At 46.5% G+C, this 18,692-nt stretch overlaps 1 protein-coding gene and 1 pseudogene across 2 annotated transcripts; one reads left to right on the top strand and one right to left on the bottom strand.

Annotated features, from left to right (window-relative positions):
- On the top strand, window positions 325-1,178 carry FELCATV1R-PS57 (vomeronasal 1 receptor felCatV1R-ps57 pseudogene; annotated as a pseudogene).
- CHCHD4 (coiled-coil-helix-coiled-coil-helix domain containing 4) lies at window positions 6,239-18,660 on the bottom strand. Of its 2 annotated transcripts, none has more exons than XM_003982528.5 (3): window positions 18,450-18,660; window positions 10,952-11,050; window positions 6,239-7,501 (listed from the first exon to the last, which is right to left on the bottom strand). In XM_003982528.5, exons 1-3 carry the CDS (start codon window positions 18,469-18,471, stop codon window positions 7,197-7,199), a joined length of 426 nt encoding a protein of 141 aa, XP_003982577.1. In that variant the 5' UTR covers window positions 18,472-18,660; the 3' UTR covers window positions 6,239-7,196. The 2 variants fall into 2 exon arrangements, with proteins under 2 accessions (XP_003982577.1, XP_019680689.2); XM_019825130.3 differs by lacking the exon at window positions 18,450-18,660 and adding an exon at window positions 18,205-18,440.
- Window positions 18,661-18,692: the final 32 nt, after the last annotated feature.

Genomic DNA, 18,692 nt, shown 5'->3' with positions numbered 1-18,692 from the left:
TGTGATGTTAGTGCCACCGTGAGGCGAAAGGGAGGTACACGGAAATGATTGCATGGGAGGAATCAGTGTTTGAGGTGACACTCCGATGCTGATTAAGAGCAAGTCATATTTATGTAGAATTATTTGGGTTAAAATGATGATTCTACAGATTGAAAATGTGTGATGTGATGAGTCAGAGAATGTCAATGAAAGCACTACTGTTGCAAAATCTCTTGTTTTTCTTTCCAGAAATAATATTATTTGCTTTAACATTCACATGATGATGAACAAACGTTCTAGTTATGTTGCCATTAAAAAAATGCCTTTTATCCTCAAGCTGGTACAGGGGTCTCAGGAAACACCTTACTTCTTTTCCTCCACATTTGAGTTTTCCTTGTGGGACCCAAGCCCAAGTTCACTGACCTGACCATTACCTACTTAGCTATAATATATATAATGGTACTCCTCACCATAGGGTCCTTTGTGTCTACAGACATTTTGGGGACACGGGATATCCAGAGTGACTTCAAATGTAAAGTGATTGTCTTCCTTTACAAGGTGCTGAGGGGACTCCCCATTTGGGCCACCTGCCTTTTGAGTGTGCTTCAGGCCATCACCAACATCCCCAGCAGCCCCTGCTTTGCTAAATTCACACTTAAATCTCCAAATCCCATCCTGTGTTTCTTTCTCTTCTTATGGATCCTGAACAATGTAGCAACCTGTTCCTCCATGCTGTAGACATGCCCAGTGAGACCCAGGCTAGTCTTCTGTTCCTCACTGAGCGCTGGTCCTTTTGGCCCATGAGCCGCCTCCACAGGGGATGTTTTTCACGCTGATGGCATTCAGAGAGACCTTCTTCATGGGTCTTATGGTCCCATCAAGTCGATACATGATCATTCTCTTATTCAGACATAAGCAGCAGTCACAATGTCTTCACAGCAAGGGTTTCTCTCCAAGAAGCTCTCCAGAAAAAAAGCTACTCAGATGATTCTGCTGCTAGTGAGTTGTTTTGTGATCATATACTGTGTGGACTTCATCATTTCATTTTCCATGGTCATGACATGGACAGATGACCCAATCTTGGTGTGTATCCAGATGCTCGTGGCCAATGGCTATGGCACAGTCCTTTGGTGTTAATCACTCTGCTGAAACAAGCAAAGATTATGCATACCATATGGGGGAGGAAAGGTCAGTGTTGAACAAAACAGCAATAGAAATATCTTAAGAAAAAATGTTTCCGCTCTCATTAGAACAAGCTTATATTTCACAGAATTTTCTCGCTGAAAAAAATGATTAAATATGGAATTATACATTTTCTGTCACAGCATGGAAATCCTAATATATGTAAATATAGCTATAAAGCACATGGTAGATAATTTTGGCACTTTTTTGAGAATTACGTTGTCTTCATGAAAATTCTTTTTAGGAAAGATTGTTTCTTTTTCTTTTTAGGAAAATTCCCTCCACTCTTAGTAGTCTTAATTTCTTGTATTAAAATATTCTATATTTTCACTAAAACGTACCTACATTCCTTTTCTACATTCTATTGTGTCTTAATATGCTATTGCTGTATGTGTCATATTAAGCCTCAATCCATGTATGTGATTATCCTATCTGGGAAATTCTATGTCTTTATTGCTTCAAATGCTTGTCCTTTTCCCTACTCGTGATTTGTGAAGTTCCAATTCAGTGTGTGTTAAGCCTTATTGTTTTATTTCCTATATCCCCTAAGGTTTTTCATATTTTCCATCTCCACATTCTATGAACTACACCCTGAACAATCTCTTCAGTCCAATATTCTAGCCCACTAATTCTCTCTTCAGCTGTGTTTAAACTGCTGTTTCACATATCCATTGACAGTGTATTATATTTAGTTTATTTATTTTTTGTTCCTAAGAGTTTTGTTTTTTTAATCTGCCTTATAGTAGTTTATAATTACATATTTTGTTCATTTTATTAATTTTTGTATGTCCTTAAGCATTTAAAGAATGTTTGACTCTACCTAATAAACAATATCTGATATCCACACAAATATAATTCTACTTTAGTTCTTGAGGGCTATTCTTAGCATTTTTAAATTTTAAGTTTAGTTTCATATTTGGCAACTTTTTAATCTTTTTTTTTAACATTTATTCATTTTTGAGAGTGAGACAGCAAAGCATGAGTGGGGGAGGGGCAGAGAGAGAGGGAGACACAGAATACAAAGCAGGCTCCAGGCTCCGAGCTGTCAGCACAGAGCCCAACGCAGGGCTCGAACTCACGGACCGTGAGATCACAACCTGAGCCAAAGTCGGACACTTAACCGACTGAGCCACCCAGGCGCCCTCACATTTGGCAACTTTTAATTCAGAGGGAAACTGAATATCCTAGTTGAGATGTACTTATCCAGAGGGCATTTAAATTTTCATCCTCCAATATATGCAGAAGTCTGGGGAATTTTCAGATTCATCTATTGTTTAGATTTTTCTGGACTCTACACATCGGGATGAATTTGAACCCCAAGCCAATGTGAATGCAAGATTCTGTTCCCAAAAAGAAGCCAACAAAGTGGCAGAGTAATATCATTGTTAAATTCCTTTATCGGATTCTCCTAACTCAAATATTTGCTAAAGACATCAATCCTTCTGCAGACGGGCTTTATGTAGGAGTCCTTCTTCCTCCTTTCTACCTTGTATGGATTAATGATACTGTCTCTTGTCTCTGCATAGCTGTTGAAATGAGAACCTCATTTCCAGGTTCAGTAAATGACTCAAGAGGAATCCCACCTTCTCAGTTTCAGATCCCTCTTCATTTTAGCCCCCTGAGGATTTCCCATACTATTTTATAAACTGTTCTGCATTTTTAAAAAGGTTCCTTTATACATGGCTTATAAAATATTAGTAGTGGAAAGTTCTTCTGTATTTCTAATCTGTTAAATCACCAGAAAAACCACTACTTGTATATGAAAGAAAAACTTTTTGGACTAACTATATAAAACTTTGTTAGACCATAGTATCTCATGAGAAATACCAATTTTGTGATGTCCTTACAAATGTTCCAAAATAAATTCCAAGGGATCTCTGTTTCCATTTTTACCTCTTAATTTGGGAATCAGTATGTTAAAGAATAATTATTATCATATTAAATAGAATTAGCCCTATTAAAACCACCTCTCAGCTTATAAAAAAAAAATGGGAGTCTATTTATATATTTGAAGCCCCTGTGTATCTCTCTAAATGCATGCAACCAAAAAACAAAAACCAAAAAACCAAAACGTCTCCCAAATGGATTGCTATCTTGATTATTATCATTATTTCCTTGCTTTTCATTTTAAACTTATTGCCATATATGTATATATGAATATATCATTAAGATATTTAGTTCCCTTCACAGCATATATATGTAGATAATTCTTGAAGTCCCAATAGTTCATTTTTGCTTCATTTTCACTTACTGATTTTTTAAAAAATTGTCTCTTTCCCTTGTAGATATTTAAGATTTTTTTTCTTTATCCTTGATTTATCAGTAGCTTCTCTACGTGTGTGCAAAACCTACCTGAGGACAAAGTCTTTCTGCTTTTCTGGGCAATTCTTAGTAACTGTCTCTGGTTATTTCTCTCAGTTATTTTTACTCTCATTTAGATCTATGTTAGACTTATTTTGGAATTGTGCAATTTATTTTCAATATTTAATAGTTGTTCTTAAAAAATCTCTGTATATAACTGTGCTCTATTCTGGTAAAGAAGCTTTCCAAGCCCCGTAATTTGTGGGATTTTGCAAAGGTTCCATTATGTGGCCATGATTGATTAAATCACCGGCTACTGGTGATGAAACTAGTTTAAACTTGATCTCAGCTTTTGAAGAATTTTTCCTTTCGATGATCTTTTATATTTCTAAGTTTTCCATTTTTTTCATATCTGCATGTATTTATTGTTTTTTTTTTAAGTTTTAATTTAAATTCCTTTTAGTTAACACACAGTGTAATATCAGTTTCAGGTGTATAATATAGTGATTCAACAATTTTATACATTACTCCGTGCTCATCATGATAAGTGTATTCGTAATCCCTTCCCCTTTTTCACCCTGCCTCCACCCACCTCCCTTCTGGTAACCATCAGTGTGTTCCCCATAGTTAAGAGTAATATGCTCATTCTATAGTTAACTTAAAAAAAAAAATTTTTTTTTAACATTTAGTTTTGAGAGACAGCACATGAGCAGAGAAAGGGCAGAGAGAGGGAGACACAGAATCCGAAGCAGGCTCCAGGCTCTGAGGTGTCAGCACAGAGCCCTGCGAGGGCCTGGAACTCACCAACCGCGAGATCATGACCCGAACTGAAGTCAGGTCCATGATCAACGGACTGAGCCACCCAGGTGCCCCTATGTTTAACTTTTTGAGGAAACCCCAAGGTTCCCATGTTTCCATATGCCTACTTCTTTTTCTCTTTAAATCATAGCCATCCTAATGGGTGTGAGGTGATACCTCATAGTGGTTTTGATTTGCATTTCCCTAACGACCAGTGCTGTTAACACCTTTCATATGCAAATGTGTATATCTTCTTTAGAGAAATCTCTATAGGGCCATTTATGTGGGACAGCAATCCTTTGGCTATGACTTGAGGTAACGAGACGTGCTTAAACATTCTTGCTTAGCATATGCTTTTTCATTTTTTATTATGTGATATTTCAAACATGTATGAAATTAGGGTGATTCCATTAATAGCCCATAGAAACTCCTAGAAATGGAAGCCCTGACAATGTTTGTTTTTTCTAAGGTTAAGTGCCTGGTTGGAGTTTTCATTGCCTAGGGAGCCACTTTAAAGATGGCGATCTCAAATAAACACATTGCCAGCCACACCACACCGTTAAGAGCCTGGTTGTCCTCCCTTCTGTCCCAGGCTCCTTAGTTTTAGGGATCCAAGTTGGTTTCTATAACTGACCATTTTGGCCGTTTGCTTTTTTTCTTCCCGAGCTTTAAATTCCAACTTTTGTGTTTTAAGTTCACCAGTAAAACGTGAGCCCGTGAAACCCTAGGCCCTGCCCTCCTCAACCCCAATAAAAGCATAACCCCAGGCCTGCTCACTCACAGTCTGTCTTCTCCTCCAGCTTCTCCTCAACTTCGCTATGTGGTACATGTAATTTCCAGGTGCTGTAACAAAACTTTTATTTATTTATTTTTTTCAAAGTTTCCTGATGGTTACTGCCATAGGGCATCTTGCAACCATAGTAAGACCCACAAGGGCTGGTCCAGCCACAACACTGGTTATTGACAAGCTGTGCACAGCACCAAACAACCCTACTCTGTCTTAATGCCCAATTTTGATGAACTGTGTGCTCTTTATTTACCCCCTTTGGTTGATTAGAGGAAAAGGTCTATCTATTTATATCACACTAACATTCTGGGCCTACAGCAGATCTTGAAAGTTATGTGTAAAATTATCTAATGCATGTGACTTTTCTTTGGTTCGTCCAGGTGAATGAGAAGCCTTTTATTTATGTAAGAGCTACTTTCTAGTAGTTTGGGCTACTAAAATGTTATTATTCTGTTAAAGTCAATACCATCACAGAACTTACTGAGAACAAAAACAGTAGGGGCAGAACAATGTTCTGCTCGAAGGCTGGCTAATACACTGCACAGGCCTGCATCACAAAGTTAACAAAGCACAGACAGAAAACACTGTGTATGTAGGTAGCTGGCACAAATCACTGTGATCATAAGTTGCGCCTTCTATCTTGCTTGCTCTGATGGAAGCCACCTGCCATGTTATGAGCTGACCTAAGCAGAGACCCACGTGACCGGGAACTGAGGGAGCACTCTGGCCAACAGGCAGTGAGGAACTGAGGCCCTCAGCCCAACAACCCACAAAGAACTGAATTCCGCCCAAAACCACCTGAGTGATCCTGGAAGGCCTGTCAAGCCCTGAGATGGTCACAGCCCTGGCTGACCCCTCGATCACAGCCTCGTCAGACTCTGAGCCCCAGACCCCAGGTAAGCTGTGCCCAGACCCCTGACCAACAGAAACTGTGAGTTACTAAATGTGTTTCAAGCTGCTGAGTTTTAAGGTAACTTTTTCCATGGCAATAGATGAGTAATACACCTGGGCCAAACAAGGCATTACTACATCACGGCCTGAAATTTGTGCTACAGTTGTCTTGGACGAGTTACTTAACCTGTGAGGGCTGCAGCTCCCTACCTTCAACAAGAGAACAACCTTCCCTACCTCACAAGTTAACTGCAGTGTCTGTGTGAAGGATCTGCTCACTGATAAACAACCGGCTTGCTATGAATTCAACACCGAAAATTTTAATGGACTCAAACTGGCTTACCAGTATCTTCAAGGAGGAATTTCAGTGAACTTTTCATATTTATATTTCCTTATAGCAAAAACATTTTTAGTTAGTAAAAACAAAGGACACATTCAACACCAGGTAAAAGTCATATTTTCCTTTTAAGTGACTAAATACACGCCGTTTCTTCTCTTGGCTGCTACTTTGGTAACAATTAGGTCCCCACCTCTCAAGAACATTGCATTGAACAGGCTGACACAGAGCCAGCGTGAACAGAGGCCCCAAACCAGGGCTTGTGGAAGAACAACAACAGCAAAACCAGCCTTTCTCTTCACTTAGAAAGGGACTGTGAATCAGAGTGTCCACAGTTCCAATTTCTAAACACGGAAAACCTGGAGCTCAAAGTGAAAATGGAAACCAAAATGCATCAGAAATGAACTATAGTACCTCCTCACATACTCAAGGTCAAGACGGTTCATGAGAAATACGTATCTGATCATCTGGCCTTGTACTGGGAATGGCCCCACTCCAGCATTTTTAAAGGAAGATGGTTTTGTTTCTATTTCATTTCCCACAGGGGTATAAAATCTACAAGAGCATATAATCAATCAGAATAAATCAGCTCACTCACAAGATACTCCCAGATAATGATTTCTAGTTGCTGAGCATAGTCAGCACATTATTTCAAAGAGGCAAAATTCAGGATAATCTGAGAATTCGAAAGTGACAGCTACATTTGCCGATAGGTTTATGGGAGACACACATACATTTTTTCCAGTGTATATGTCAAAGGACCAAGACCCCCGATCATCAAAATAAGTTATTTTGTACATTATAGTGCACAGAACAACAGAGGGAAAGACACGTTCTCGGAGAATGACCAAAAGGCATCTTACAAAAGGTTCATATCACTCTGAAGGAGAAGGACTGGAGCCCAGTGCCTTATGGCCTTCATTAGCTTGACCCCTCCTCTTCTTTGGTTGCAGTGGCCTCAGTGGAAGCTGTCTCTTCTAAACGTTCTGCTGGCTTCTTCTCCTCCTCCTCCTCCTCCTCGTCCTCCTGAGGATAGAGGTCAGGGTATTTCTGCATGCATTCCTGCATGGCCCGGAACTGGTCTACACAGTCTGACCCCTTGACATCCTCTGTGCTATAGTGGAAGCAGGAAAAGGCCGACTTGAACTGTTCCCCACAGGGGCCACTGGCCATTCCCCCAAGGCACGGGCAGTTCCAGTTAATGTCTCCACTTGGCAGGATCAATCCTACAACAGGAAGATGGGCAAGGAAAATGTGAGACAGGCTCTCTACGGTTTCTGAAAAAGCAAAACCAAGTGCAGTCTTTGAAAGCTACTCAGGAGGTGCTGGACACTGTCCAGCTAGGTACTGTCGCCTTGTAGGCCCTTATCTTTGGATTTGGATTGGGTTCAAACGCAGCATTCCTTGGCTCAGCTGGAGAGAGGCCACCATGGCAGCTTTGTCCATGCACGACACTGATCTATATTCTAGGCCGCCTCCCAGTGCGATGCCTGTGTCTGTGCCCCGAGAGCTACAAACTGGAAACCATTTAATCCAAAGAAGCAGCCATCGTTGGGTTGCTTAGCGAGAAGCTTTTTCAAAGCCCCGACACCTTAAGAAGCTGAGGTATTGATCTCTTTCTTTCGATCTCTGCTCCCCTCCCCCCAAACAGGCACTTAGCTCCCTCCAGCCCCTCTGGCTCTGCCACTGCCCACAGAAGCTCAGCTCGGTGTGAGGCCCGGTGAGAGGAGGCTGATCCTTCTGCACAGGCAGATGTCCAAGACATGGTGTACAAGGGAAAAAGCTAGTGGCACACCAGATGGTGTGGTTCCGGTCTTGTAACAGGGAAAAACCTCCAGGGATGTTAACCATACTAACCAAACTGCTCAGCTGCACGCGTGTGTCAGAGAGGGGTGCAACTACAGACTGATTTTCAGTTGCTCGCTTACCATTTGTAAGTGCTACTAGAGTAGCACTTTTCATTTCCTTTAAGAGCTTCTCCTCTGCATTCACAACTTGGCTGTTTGGTTTACGAGGCCTAGTTTTTAGCCTATCGTGGCTCTTGAGATGCCTTCCTCACTAACTCAATCATTTCTAATTTCTGATGTGACATGAAACACCGCACAACTAGAGGCCACTGTCGGATTATTAACCGGCCTGTTTTCAATACTGTCATGTCCGGGAATGGGGAGACCCAAGGAGAGAGAGAGACAGAGATGAGGAAGAGCCAGTTGGTGGAACAGTCAGAACACACACAACATTTCTCAATTAAATCCCCTTTCTTACATGGACATGGTTCATGGCACCCCAGAAAAATTACAATAGTAACATCAAAGATCAGTGATCACAGAATCACCCTAACAAATACAATAATAAAGAAGTTTGAACTGTTGCAAAAATTACCGAAATGTGACACAGAGACACGAAGTGAGCAAACGCTGTTGAAGAAATGGCGCCAAAAGACTTGCTTCTTGAAGCAGGGTCACCACAAACCTTCAATTTGTGAAAAACGCAGCATCTGCAAAGCGCGATAAAATGAGGGGGCCCATATACAAACGCTCCCTCCGAAGGCTCAAAGCTAGGAAACCTGCACAATCAGTTTCCAAGCGAGACGTTATGATAAGAACATTTTTAAAAAAGAGCCCGGGGGCGCCTGGGTGGCGCAGTCGGTTAAGTGTCCGACTTCAGCCAGGTCACGATCTTGCAGTCCGTGAGTTCGAGCCCCGCGTCAGGCTCTGGGCTGATGGCTCAGAGCCTGGAGCTTGTTTCCGATTCTGTGTCTCCCTCTCTCTCTGCCCCTCCCCTGTTCATGCTCTGTCTCTCTCTGTCCCAAAAATAAATAAATGTTGAAAAAAAAAAAAAAAAAAAAAAAAAAAGAGCCCAGCTCTGCAGGAGTCTTCGTTTGATTCTTTCTCAGGGGAAGGCATGCTAGACTGAGGTAGCTCCTCACAGAGGGCACTGAGGGTGCCAATCTGCATTTCAAGGACAACATGTAGAAACACACAGACATCAACATGTTAAATCAAGCCCAGATGCAGCAGGTTCCAAACATGCAACCAAAGGCCGGCCACTAACTTCCCTGGCCAGTCCCTACCTCCTCCTCCAGTTTCCCCTCCAGACCAGGGGATCTTTAAGACCCTCCTCCAGTCTTCCTGAGTCTATGAAAATGACTTCTGCCATCTTGGTCATGACACTCTTAGCCATTCCAAGTGCTGTCTCAGTCACGGAACTGGGTGCCTCGATACTGGGTGCAGCTGGCATAAACTGGGGGCCTGCCTACTCTGCTGAGTCATTTTGCAATTGAGAGCTCAGAACCTGGGTCCCAGGGCTCGCTGCTGAATGTGCTTCTTGGTACAATCATTCACTGGAAGGGGCTGCAAAGGCAAATGCCTTCACGGTCCACGCAGATCTATCATAAATGACAGAAGTGGGTAGGAGAGAAAACAAGAGGAGCGATGAGGCCTGGCAGGAACTGGAGGGGACGCACAGTCTCAGCACAGACACATTCAGTGTTGAAAAACACCACGAGGCAAAACAAGGCCTGATTTGTCCCGTAGGCCCTGCGGAATGTGCTTAACTAATATGCACCTAAAGAGAGGCAGAGTATTGGAACTGACACGTGGCTTATTTTTCTTTGTAAGGGTGCTGGTTCAAGATTACTCCCATGGCTGCCATTCTCAGAATGCGAACACCGGAGAACATCTGTACCTCCCAGCGTCCCTGGCAGGGTGCTAGACACCTCAGCTCTACTCTGCTCTAACCCCCAGAGGCAGTAAGGGTAATACGTCAGGTGTCCCACCTAAGAGCACACACTTTAGCTAGCATCTGAGAAATTCCCATCAGGAGCTCATACTCCGCAGGCTGCTGCTGCAAGCTCTTTTCAACCGTATTTCTCACCAGCCAGCACTGGAAGCTTTGTTAGTTCGCATCACAGGTGTCAGAAATGGCTTTAGACTGGCAAGCTGAGGACCGTTGACGATACGGACTGTTTATAAATCCCGCACACCTACACGTCAGCCTTACGCACGCTGCGGAAGTTCCAGTGAGCCCAGCAGTCTAAAGCCTTTGGAGTGGCACCCTCGGCCCATATGACCAAGTGACCATTCACTAAACCGTGTGCAGCAGTTCTGACTAGGCGAGCTGGTCCTGCTGCCGGAAAGCTGTCCCTCTATCTCGAGTGAGCATCTCGTGGAAGGTGCTTCCTGGAGCACGTACAAGGAGAGAGCAGAGCTTCACCACCTCACAGAACAAGGTGTTAGGACTCTCACACGCCTGCTTGCTTATAGTCTGCAGATGTGGCAGCGTTCAGGCTGCAGCTGGACCGAGCAGGAGGATCCGTCGCCGTAACCTGCCCGCAGCACTGGAATCCATTTCCGCCCCGCACCCCCTGCCTAAAACTTCGTCATCCGGAAACATCCAGCCAGCTTTAGTCGGTGTAAAACCTCAAAAGAAAAAGAGGCAGAAGACTTCAGTTCAGCAGAAACTCAGGCTCTGGCCTAACAGCCAGCGAAGAGCAGCAGCACGAGAGCTGCACGGCACTCAGCACAGCCTCTCGCACCTCCGAGGGAGGTGGGCTCACAGTCCCTGGAGACGGTCCTTGGCTGAGAGGGGCCCGTGAACACCCAGCCTTGGCCAGGACAAAATGGGAAAGGAATTTTGAACATTTCCTCCAGGAAGGATCTGTGTGTCATACCCACCGTGCTCCTCATATGGGTCGTTGGGGTCATCAGCCACCAGCTCTGCATTGCTTGGGGTTTCATGGTCTTCTTTGGTCACAAATATGATTCGATCCTTCCCTAGCGTTTGGAGAACAGAGGAAGAAAGGTTTCACTCAAGAGCAGCCAAACAGCCCCAAACCCAAAGAAGCCACACAAACCAAGTTTTAAGACTTCCCGTGCAAAACCCGAAAGGGAAGAGCGTCCATCAAAATGCCCTCCCTGGGCTGCATCACTGAGTCTGTGTGACAGTCTAGCAGCCACTTCTACTGAGTGCCTACAACTGAAACAAAAAGTCCACCAAGGTCACGAGTGAGGAAGAAGATGCCATATGCACCCTCTAGGCAGGAGATGAAATGCCCGATGCAACCAAATGCATGCTGCTTTTAGTCCCCAGATTTGCTGATAATTCAGTGGTGCAACAACTCCTTTCTTCTTCCCATCAAGAAAGGAGCAGTCCCTTCTCAGAACTCCCATGGTGCTCTGACTGTCCCCATTATGTCCCACCAACCTAGGAAGGCCTCATCAGCCTGCCAGGTCTCCCCTCCTCTCCAGGCCCGGCGGGGAGCCACAAGCTGTCATCCTCCAGACAACTCTAGTGGAATGAAGGTGATTCACTAGGGCGACCCCACCTAATCTCACTAGGGCTCGAACGCCTGTGGGTAGGGAAGGGGTGGAAGGGACAGGGAAGGACTTGCTTCTAGCCCCCTAGGGGTTTACCTACAGTGTTCAGAATGCAGACAAAGTCTAAGGGGACTGAGAACTTCGACAAGAGAAGAGGGCAGTGATGTGGGTGCCCGGCCAGCAGCCCACTGGCTGATATAGCCACTCAAGTGTGTCCGAGAAGATTCCCTGTGGGAAAATATCCTGGTCACCTACCGTTGAGTGCCCACAGTCAAGACTCTCTCTAGCCTCTTGGCTCCTAATTATGGCCAGGAAAGAAGGGCTCATGATGGTAGGGAACACTGTGGCAGTTCCCCCACAGCCCACAACGCCTGGGGCAACTTCCCAACAAGTGGAATGACTAGGGGGAGGAGAGACCATTCCCGAAGTGCTGATGTTAGCAACTTCTGTGACAATCTGCAGTGTGTTATTTTTTTTAGAACAATCACCCAACCTAAACATAACAGGCTGAGCGGGAGGGTCAGTCCTGAGGCCCTGCAAGGACCAGCATCAGGAAGCCAGCACTTCTTGTGAACACTGCCTTGGTCAGGCCACATAGCCCCTGGCGCCCTACGTGCCTGGCTTGCCAGAGGGTCCTGAACTTTCAGACTGATGGGAGCCAAATGCATGCTCTGTGAGGAGCTTCTCCTCAAGGGAGTCTGCGTAAGCACAGAAAAGGGAATCAGCATTGATTGAACCAGGATGGGCGTGACCCGTGGCTTTTCATACAACAGAAAACCAGGCCCAGAAGGGTTATTCAGAATCACCCAGCTGGAATGGCAAGGCAGTCCCCTCAGCTACCTGACTCCCTCCAGCTCTCCCCTATACCTTACAGCTGTCAACACTACCTCGCCTTCCTAAAAATCCCTAGCCATCAGCCAACCACACAGCAGGTGTCCACCTGGTAGTCCTGGTGTGGGTGGGAGCACCTTGTCTTCAGCACTCCACACACTGCATGCTCATCAGTTTCCCCTGCAGTCCCTGGAGGGCAGACTGGGGCTAGCTGCTCTCTGGGTCCTGTGTGTCAGCTCCCTGCCGCCATCCCATCACCACCCTGGGGCAGGAGCCCCATTGTACAGTGGGAGCCTAAGGCTCTGGGAAGTGATGTGCCTGAGCTCACACGGGCCTGGAATTTGCACCCAGCTCTGGGCGGCTCTAAACACCACGCGGTGGAGATCCTTTGCACAGACCCGCACTGCCCCCCACACCAAACACACACGGGAATGAAAACGACAGCCCAACTGGGTACTTAGCATGACTCGGATGCTGTCCTGAGAGCTTTGTGTGCTTTGGGCAGGAAGAAATGTTTTGTACAATAAATACCGATGCAACTCCTGCCCCCAAAAAATGTTTGCTGAGTGAGTAAACAGGAACTTTCCTCTAAGCTACTGGGTACCCACCTGCTGAAGGGCAAGGACAAGTTCAATGGTACTTTGAACTTGGTACTGAGTACCCATTCTGATCCATGAAATATGGGATAATGGGACTTCATCTGGAAGGGGATAGGAGGTGCCTGGCATTTAAGGAGGCTTCAGGTCCTGCCCAATGGGCACTTGGACAGGGCCTTAGTCAGTGGCCTGGAGAGAGTGAGCTACTATGGGGGCAGAGGCTGGGTCTGCAGAAATGTGGCTCTCTGAGAGCTGCTGGCATTTTCTCTGATTATTTCAGTTGTTTTCTCTTTACAACATTTAGCAAAGTTTAGTCACAGGCTTGCTAAGAGAAAGCAAGGAAAAAGGTTTGGGCCCACACTGAGCTCGAGTATTTAAGGAAGAGGCTTGGGGAAAAGTACTGGGGCTAAAACCAGAGCAACACCTCCAGAGAGGACAGCTTAGGAGGCAGAGGGAAGGCACCCTTCCCGTGCTTCCACAGGGTCTCCCACAAGGGATAACGGACAGTAAGGACAGCCGACCCTTGGCACACACGGGGACTGGACCTCCAGCCCACCCGAGGTCTCTGCTCTCCCTGTGGTTCTGTTCTCCCATGACCAGTTGTTTCACGCCTGTCAAACTGTAGCTCTCCCTACACAGGCTGAACTGCAGTCCCATCCCTGACAATGAAATCCCAGGTTGGAGTCCTCAATTCCTCTACCAGGCCAAGGCCACACAGCTGGGAAGTGTACAAGATGAAGTCAAGGCCTCTCTGACTGCTATTCTCACCAGAGCACAACAGAGCCTCTCTGGGTCCTGGACTGAGGTTTGGTCCCCTCATTGGCATCTTAGTTCTGTAATTACACAAGCAAAATTAGCTTAATCTGGACCATCTTTCAGATTCCAAGTGCCTTGAGACAAAAGTCCTAGATCTTGCTGCTCCTTGCCTCTTCCACTCGTCTTTTTTACTTAGCGGATGTTTAGTTACATGTTTTAAATTAGGCTGAAGCTTAACGATACCTTTAGTTGAATTTGGTGGCTGAAGCTAAGTCTTAGAGGCTTCATGGACAGAAATGAAGTGTGGGGGAAATGGTCCTGCTGAGCTGTGTCTGGCAGAGAATGTAAGGATTCTGAGCCTCCCTGAGTGGCACTTTTCCTACCCTGGATGGGTGTCTTGGTCCGTTCAGGCTGCTCTAACAAAATACCACCACCGACATACTTCATAAATATTAGAAAGTTATTGCTCACAGTTCTGGAGGCTGCAAGTCTAAGATCAAGGCACCAGTATGATAACCTTCTGGTGAGGGGCCCATAGCAGCTGCCTTCTTGCTGTGTCCTCACATGGTAGAAGGCGCTAGAGATCTCTCTGGAGCCTCTTTTATAAGGGCGTTAATCCCATAAGTGAAAGTTCCACCCTCATTTCTTAAGCACCTCCCAAAGGCCCCATCTACTAATATTATCGCCTTTGGAGGTTAGAATTTCAATGTATGAAACTGGGAGGGGAGGGGACACATTCATACCATAAAACTGAGGAGAGACTGTCCCCTGGGCGATCGGACTGTGGTTTCTGGGCAGGGACATATCTTTGTATCCCCAATCCTGGTATCCAGATGATGCTCCTTTTGTTGCATGGACAAATCACAGTAAGGGCTAGAAACCATGTGTACAAAGAACAGAAGCACAGATCTGAGCCTGAGATAGAAACCCAGCTTCAGAAGGTCTGGCCCAGTGGCATCAATATCACAGAGTTTAGCACTGCACTTCAAATCTGGGCTTAAGCACATAACAGCTGTGATCTCAAGCACATTCTTAGGGCCTCAGGAAACAGGTCCCCCAGAAGCTCAGCCTATCTTCCTCCTGTGGTCAGGGCAAGAATCACAAGACTTTACTTAAGCAAAAGGGGTGAAATGAGTTTCTGCTGTCACCTTAAATCCCACTCAAAAGACAGTAATTTTTTAAATAGCGGCAAATGACAAGGATAAAATGGCCAAGAAAAGAGACCATCACAGGCCAGAGAGATCAGTACAGTTCTGGAAGTGGGAAAGCTGAGAGAGAAGTGCTCTCTGACATAACAGAAAGCTGAACCCGAAGTCACAAGAAGAGAAGTCAGCTCGAAGAAAATCTATCCCCACCCCAGGACCCTGGTAGGGGCCAGGAATTGGGGGTCCCAGGGCCCACTCTGGAAAACAGGACTTAAGGGTGAGGTTGAGAACAGAAAGCCTAACTGAGCAGCTGGATACCAAGATACCGCCAATTTGGTAGTTTTACTCTCTGCACAGCCATTCTTGACTCTTTTCTCTTAACCTCCATCATCAAATCTGGTTGACTAGGGGCGCCTGGGTGGCTCAGTTGGTTGGGCGTCCCACTTCGGCTCAGGTCATGATCTCGCGGTTTGTGAGTTCAAGCCCCGTGTCGGGTTCTGTGCTGACAGCTGAGAGCCTGGAGCCTGCTTCAGATTCTGTGTCTCTCCCTCTGTCTGCCCCACTCACACACACACTCTCTCTCTCTCAAAGTAATAAATAAAACATTAAAAAAATAAAAAAATCTGGTTGGCTCTACCTTCAAATACATCCAAAAAGATCTGCAACTGTTGCTGCCAAGACCCCATCTCCCACGACTGGTTCCCTCCACTCCCACCTCCTTGCCTTTACTGGACATGCTGGGTGCATACCTACATCTGGCCTGTGCACAGGCTGCTCTCACTTCCGGGAGCACTCTCCAGATACCCTCACAGCCACCCTCTCCCTGTCTTTATACCTCCTGATACCACCTTCCCTGATCACTCCCCATCTCCCTTACTCTGCCTTCTTTTTCTCCAAAGTGCTTTTCCTCACCTACCATATTATATTTGTTTACCACCTGTCTCCCCTGCTGAAATATCAGCTCTTCTGGGGCAAGGATTTGTCTATCCCTTTCACCGCAGTATCCCCAGAGCCTAGAACAGTATCCAGAATGTGGTGGGTAATCAATATTTGCGGAACAAGTGAATGGAGAAACCAAACTCGGAAGACCCCAGCCCCAGCAGAGGACAGGAAGACAGAATGGTTATTACCATTAAGCAGATTACAAAAACAAAACCGAAAAACCCAGGATGGGTGTTCTCACTTCCCCCAGAATGGGCACACACAAACACAGGATCTGTACACAGCAGAATCTTCAGCAGATCCATTCCAGAAAGAGCGGCCATCTTTTCCACCAAACCACAGAGTAGATTACATCACCTGTGCTCACCACCATGTGCCGAGGCTGGCACACTGCAGGTGCCTAATAAATGCTTGTTTGAGGAACAGGAGAGGGCAGATGGCAATAGAAAAGGAGGCAACTAAAGAAAGGAATGGTGTGGCACTGATACAGAAAAGGGTGGGTGGTCTGAGGCTTGGGAGCAAGGCTGAGTCCAGGCTGTGGAACACCTTGAATGCCAAAACTGGGTGGTGGGTGGACCCCCCGAAGTAAATTTGCACCGGCAAGTGACTCACTCAGAGCACAGAACGAGGAGCCAGCCATGGGGAGAGGTGGAGACAGATGTACCAGGCAGAGGAACAACGAAGAGGCCAGTGTGGCTCAGCAGTAACCAGGTAGTTAGAAATCAGTCTGGAGCCCGATCGGGCAGGGGCTTTCAATTCTCATCCCCAAACTAAGAGAGAGATCTTTGACCCAAGAAAAGATAAGGATCCATGCTTTGGTGACAGATAGAAACAGGCTTTTCTTCCCAAAGAACCTGTGACTCCTAGATATCCTCATGGGCAAGAAGTCTTACTCATCTGCACAGCCTCATTCTACCTAACAGCTCAAAATTATTCACTAAACGAAGTAAATTAGAAACCCAGGGAAAGAAAATTAAAAACAAGAGGCCTACTGTCGAACAAAGTGGTGAGGGCTGAGGACTTTTGTTCATGGCACAGTTATAAATCAATAAAAATAGTACTCAGTACACATCAGTGAGGAATATAGCTCTATGACCCAGGAAAGGAGGAGGTCTAGAAGCAGAATGAGGTACTGGGGAAAAGGCTTGACGTTTAATTTTTTTTTTTTTTTTTTTACATTTATTTATTTTTGAGAAACAGAGTGTGACAAAGCGTGAGTGGGGGAGGGGCAGAGAGAAGGAGACACAGAATCCGAAGCAGGCTCCAGGCTCTGAGCAAGCGGTCAGCACAGAGCCTAATGAGGGGCTTGAACCCACAAACTGTGAGATCATGACCTGAGCCGAAGTCAGATGCTCAACCGACTGAGCCACCCAGGTGCCCCAAGGCTTGACATTTTAGATTGAAATGTTCTCCTAACTGGATGCGTGACCCTGGGTAGGTCATCTCCTTCTCTGGTCTTCAGATCCCTGAATTAAACTGAGGGAACCAGACTATTCACCAAAGGATTTCTGGGTGAGTTCTAACTCTCTCTGTGGCTTTACCTTCTCATGTGTCCACCATCCCTGTCGCCAGGCACAGAGAAGATGCCCATGAGTATCTGCTGAATGAATGAATGAATGAATGAACAAAGACCAACTTGTCATTTTAGAAGACTGGAAGCTGGGGCCTGCAGAGGTCAGGTGACAGCTCAGGGACAAAAAGCCAGTTAGTGGCAGTGTGTGAGGAGGCCCTGGGACTCCAGCCGAAAGACCTCTGGGTTCTTCAGTAGAGATAAGAACAGATGGAGCAAAAAGAGGAGCTAGGTGGAGAGACGGGCACTTTCTTGAAGAGGTGGGGTGGAGGGGTGGAGGTTCCCAGCAGAGAGCTCCCTAGAATCCGGTGGCCACCAAACTGGATAGTGCAGCTCTGTAACCAGACTGCTGAAGCTCAAACCCCAGCTGCAGGACTTAAGTCACCTCTGTGTATTAAGGTCTACTCTTGGGTAAAACGCGGATAATACAGCCTCGCCTAGAATTATAAAAACCGCTGCGAGATCAACGAGAAAAGCCATATAAAGCCCCTTGAACAGTGCCTGGTACATCGTAGGGGCTCGATAAATGTCCCCGTTGGTGGCACTTTTACCACTCCAGCACAGCCCTAACCCGAGTGGCAACTCTTCTTTCGGGACAGTTAAAAGGCGGGTACAAATGGAAAGGCGTGGTGTGCGGTTAAGAGCGACGGTAACAATAAATCCCCAATTACGAGGCAGAGGAAGCGTGCTCAGCACTTCCCGCGCCCCCTCAGCCTGGTTTATGAAATCCGCCACGTGCTGGTCCTTCTGAGGTCAAGGTTCGAGTCTCACCGTGACCTTGGGCCAGCCTCCTTCCTCCCAGTCTCGGTTTTCTCATCTGCAAAACGGACGTGGCGACCCCAGCGCCCAGCCCTCCCAAGGGTCCTGAGGAGGGTATCCCGGGCCGCCCCTCGCGTCGCCCGCCCCTGCAGTGGGGTCGCGGGGCGCCGGGGCCTGTGGGGCTGCGGGGTTGGCAAAACAGCGTGTCCCCTGCAGGCCCTCGTAGGCCCGTCTCCATGGCAGCCCGCTCTCCCTACCTTCCTGCCGGCAGTAGGCCATGGCTGCAGCCCCGGCACTCAGACCTCGCGGCGATAGCGGCAGCGGCCAGGCGGCGGCAGGCTCCCGCTGTGACCTCTCCTCGGGCTGGGCGGGAGGCTCCGAGGCCCACGCGGACCCGCCCCCTCCAGGCCTGCCCGCCGCGCGCCTGCCTGCGCGCCCTCCCAGCCCCAAACCCTGTTCCCCTTCAGCCGAGAACTACATTTCCCAGGAAGCCGCGCGCG

The sequence above is a fragment of the Felis catus genome, chromosome A2 (assembly GCF_018350175.1).
Source record: "Felis catus isolate Fca126 chromosome A2, F.catus_Fca126_mat1.0, whole genome shotgun sequence".
NCBI lineage: Eukaryota > Metazoa > Chordata > Mammalia > Carnivora > Felidae > Felis > Felis catus.
This window is presented reverse-complemented; position numbering and strand designations above follow the sequence as displayed.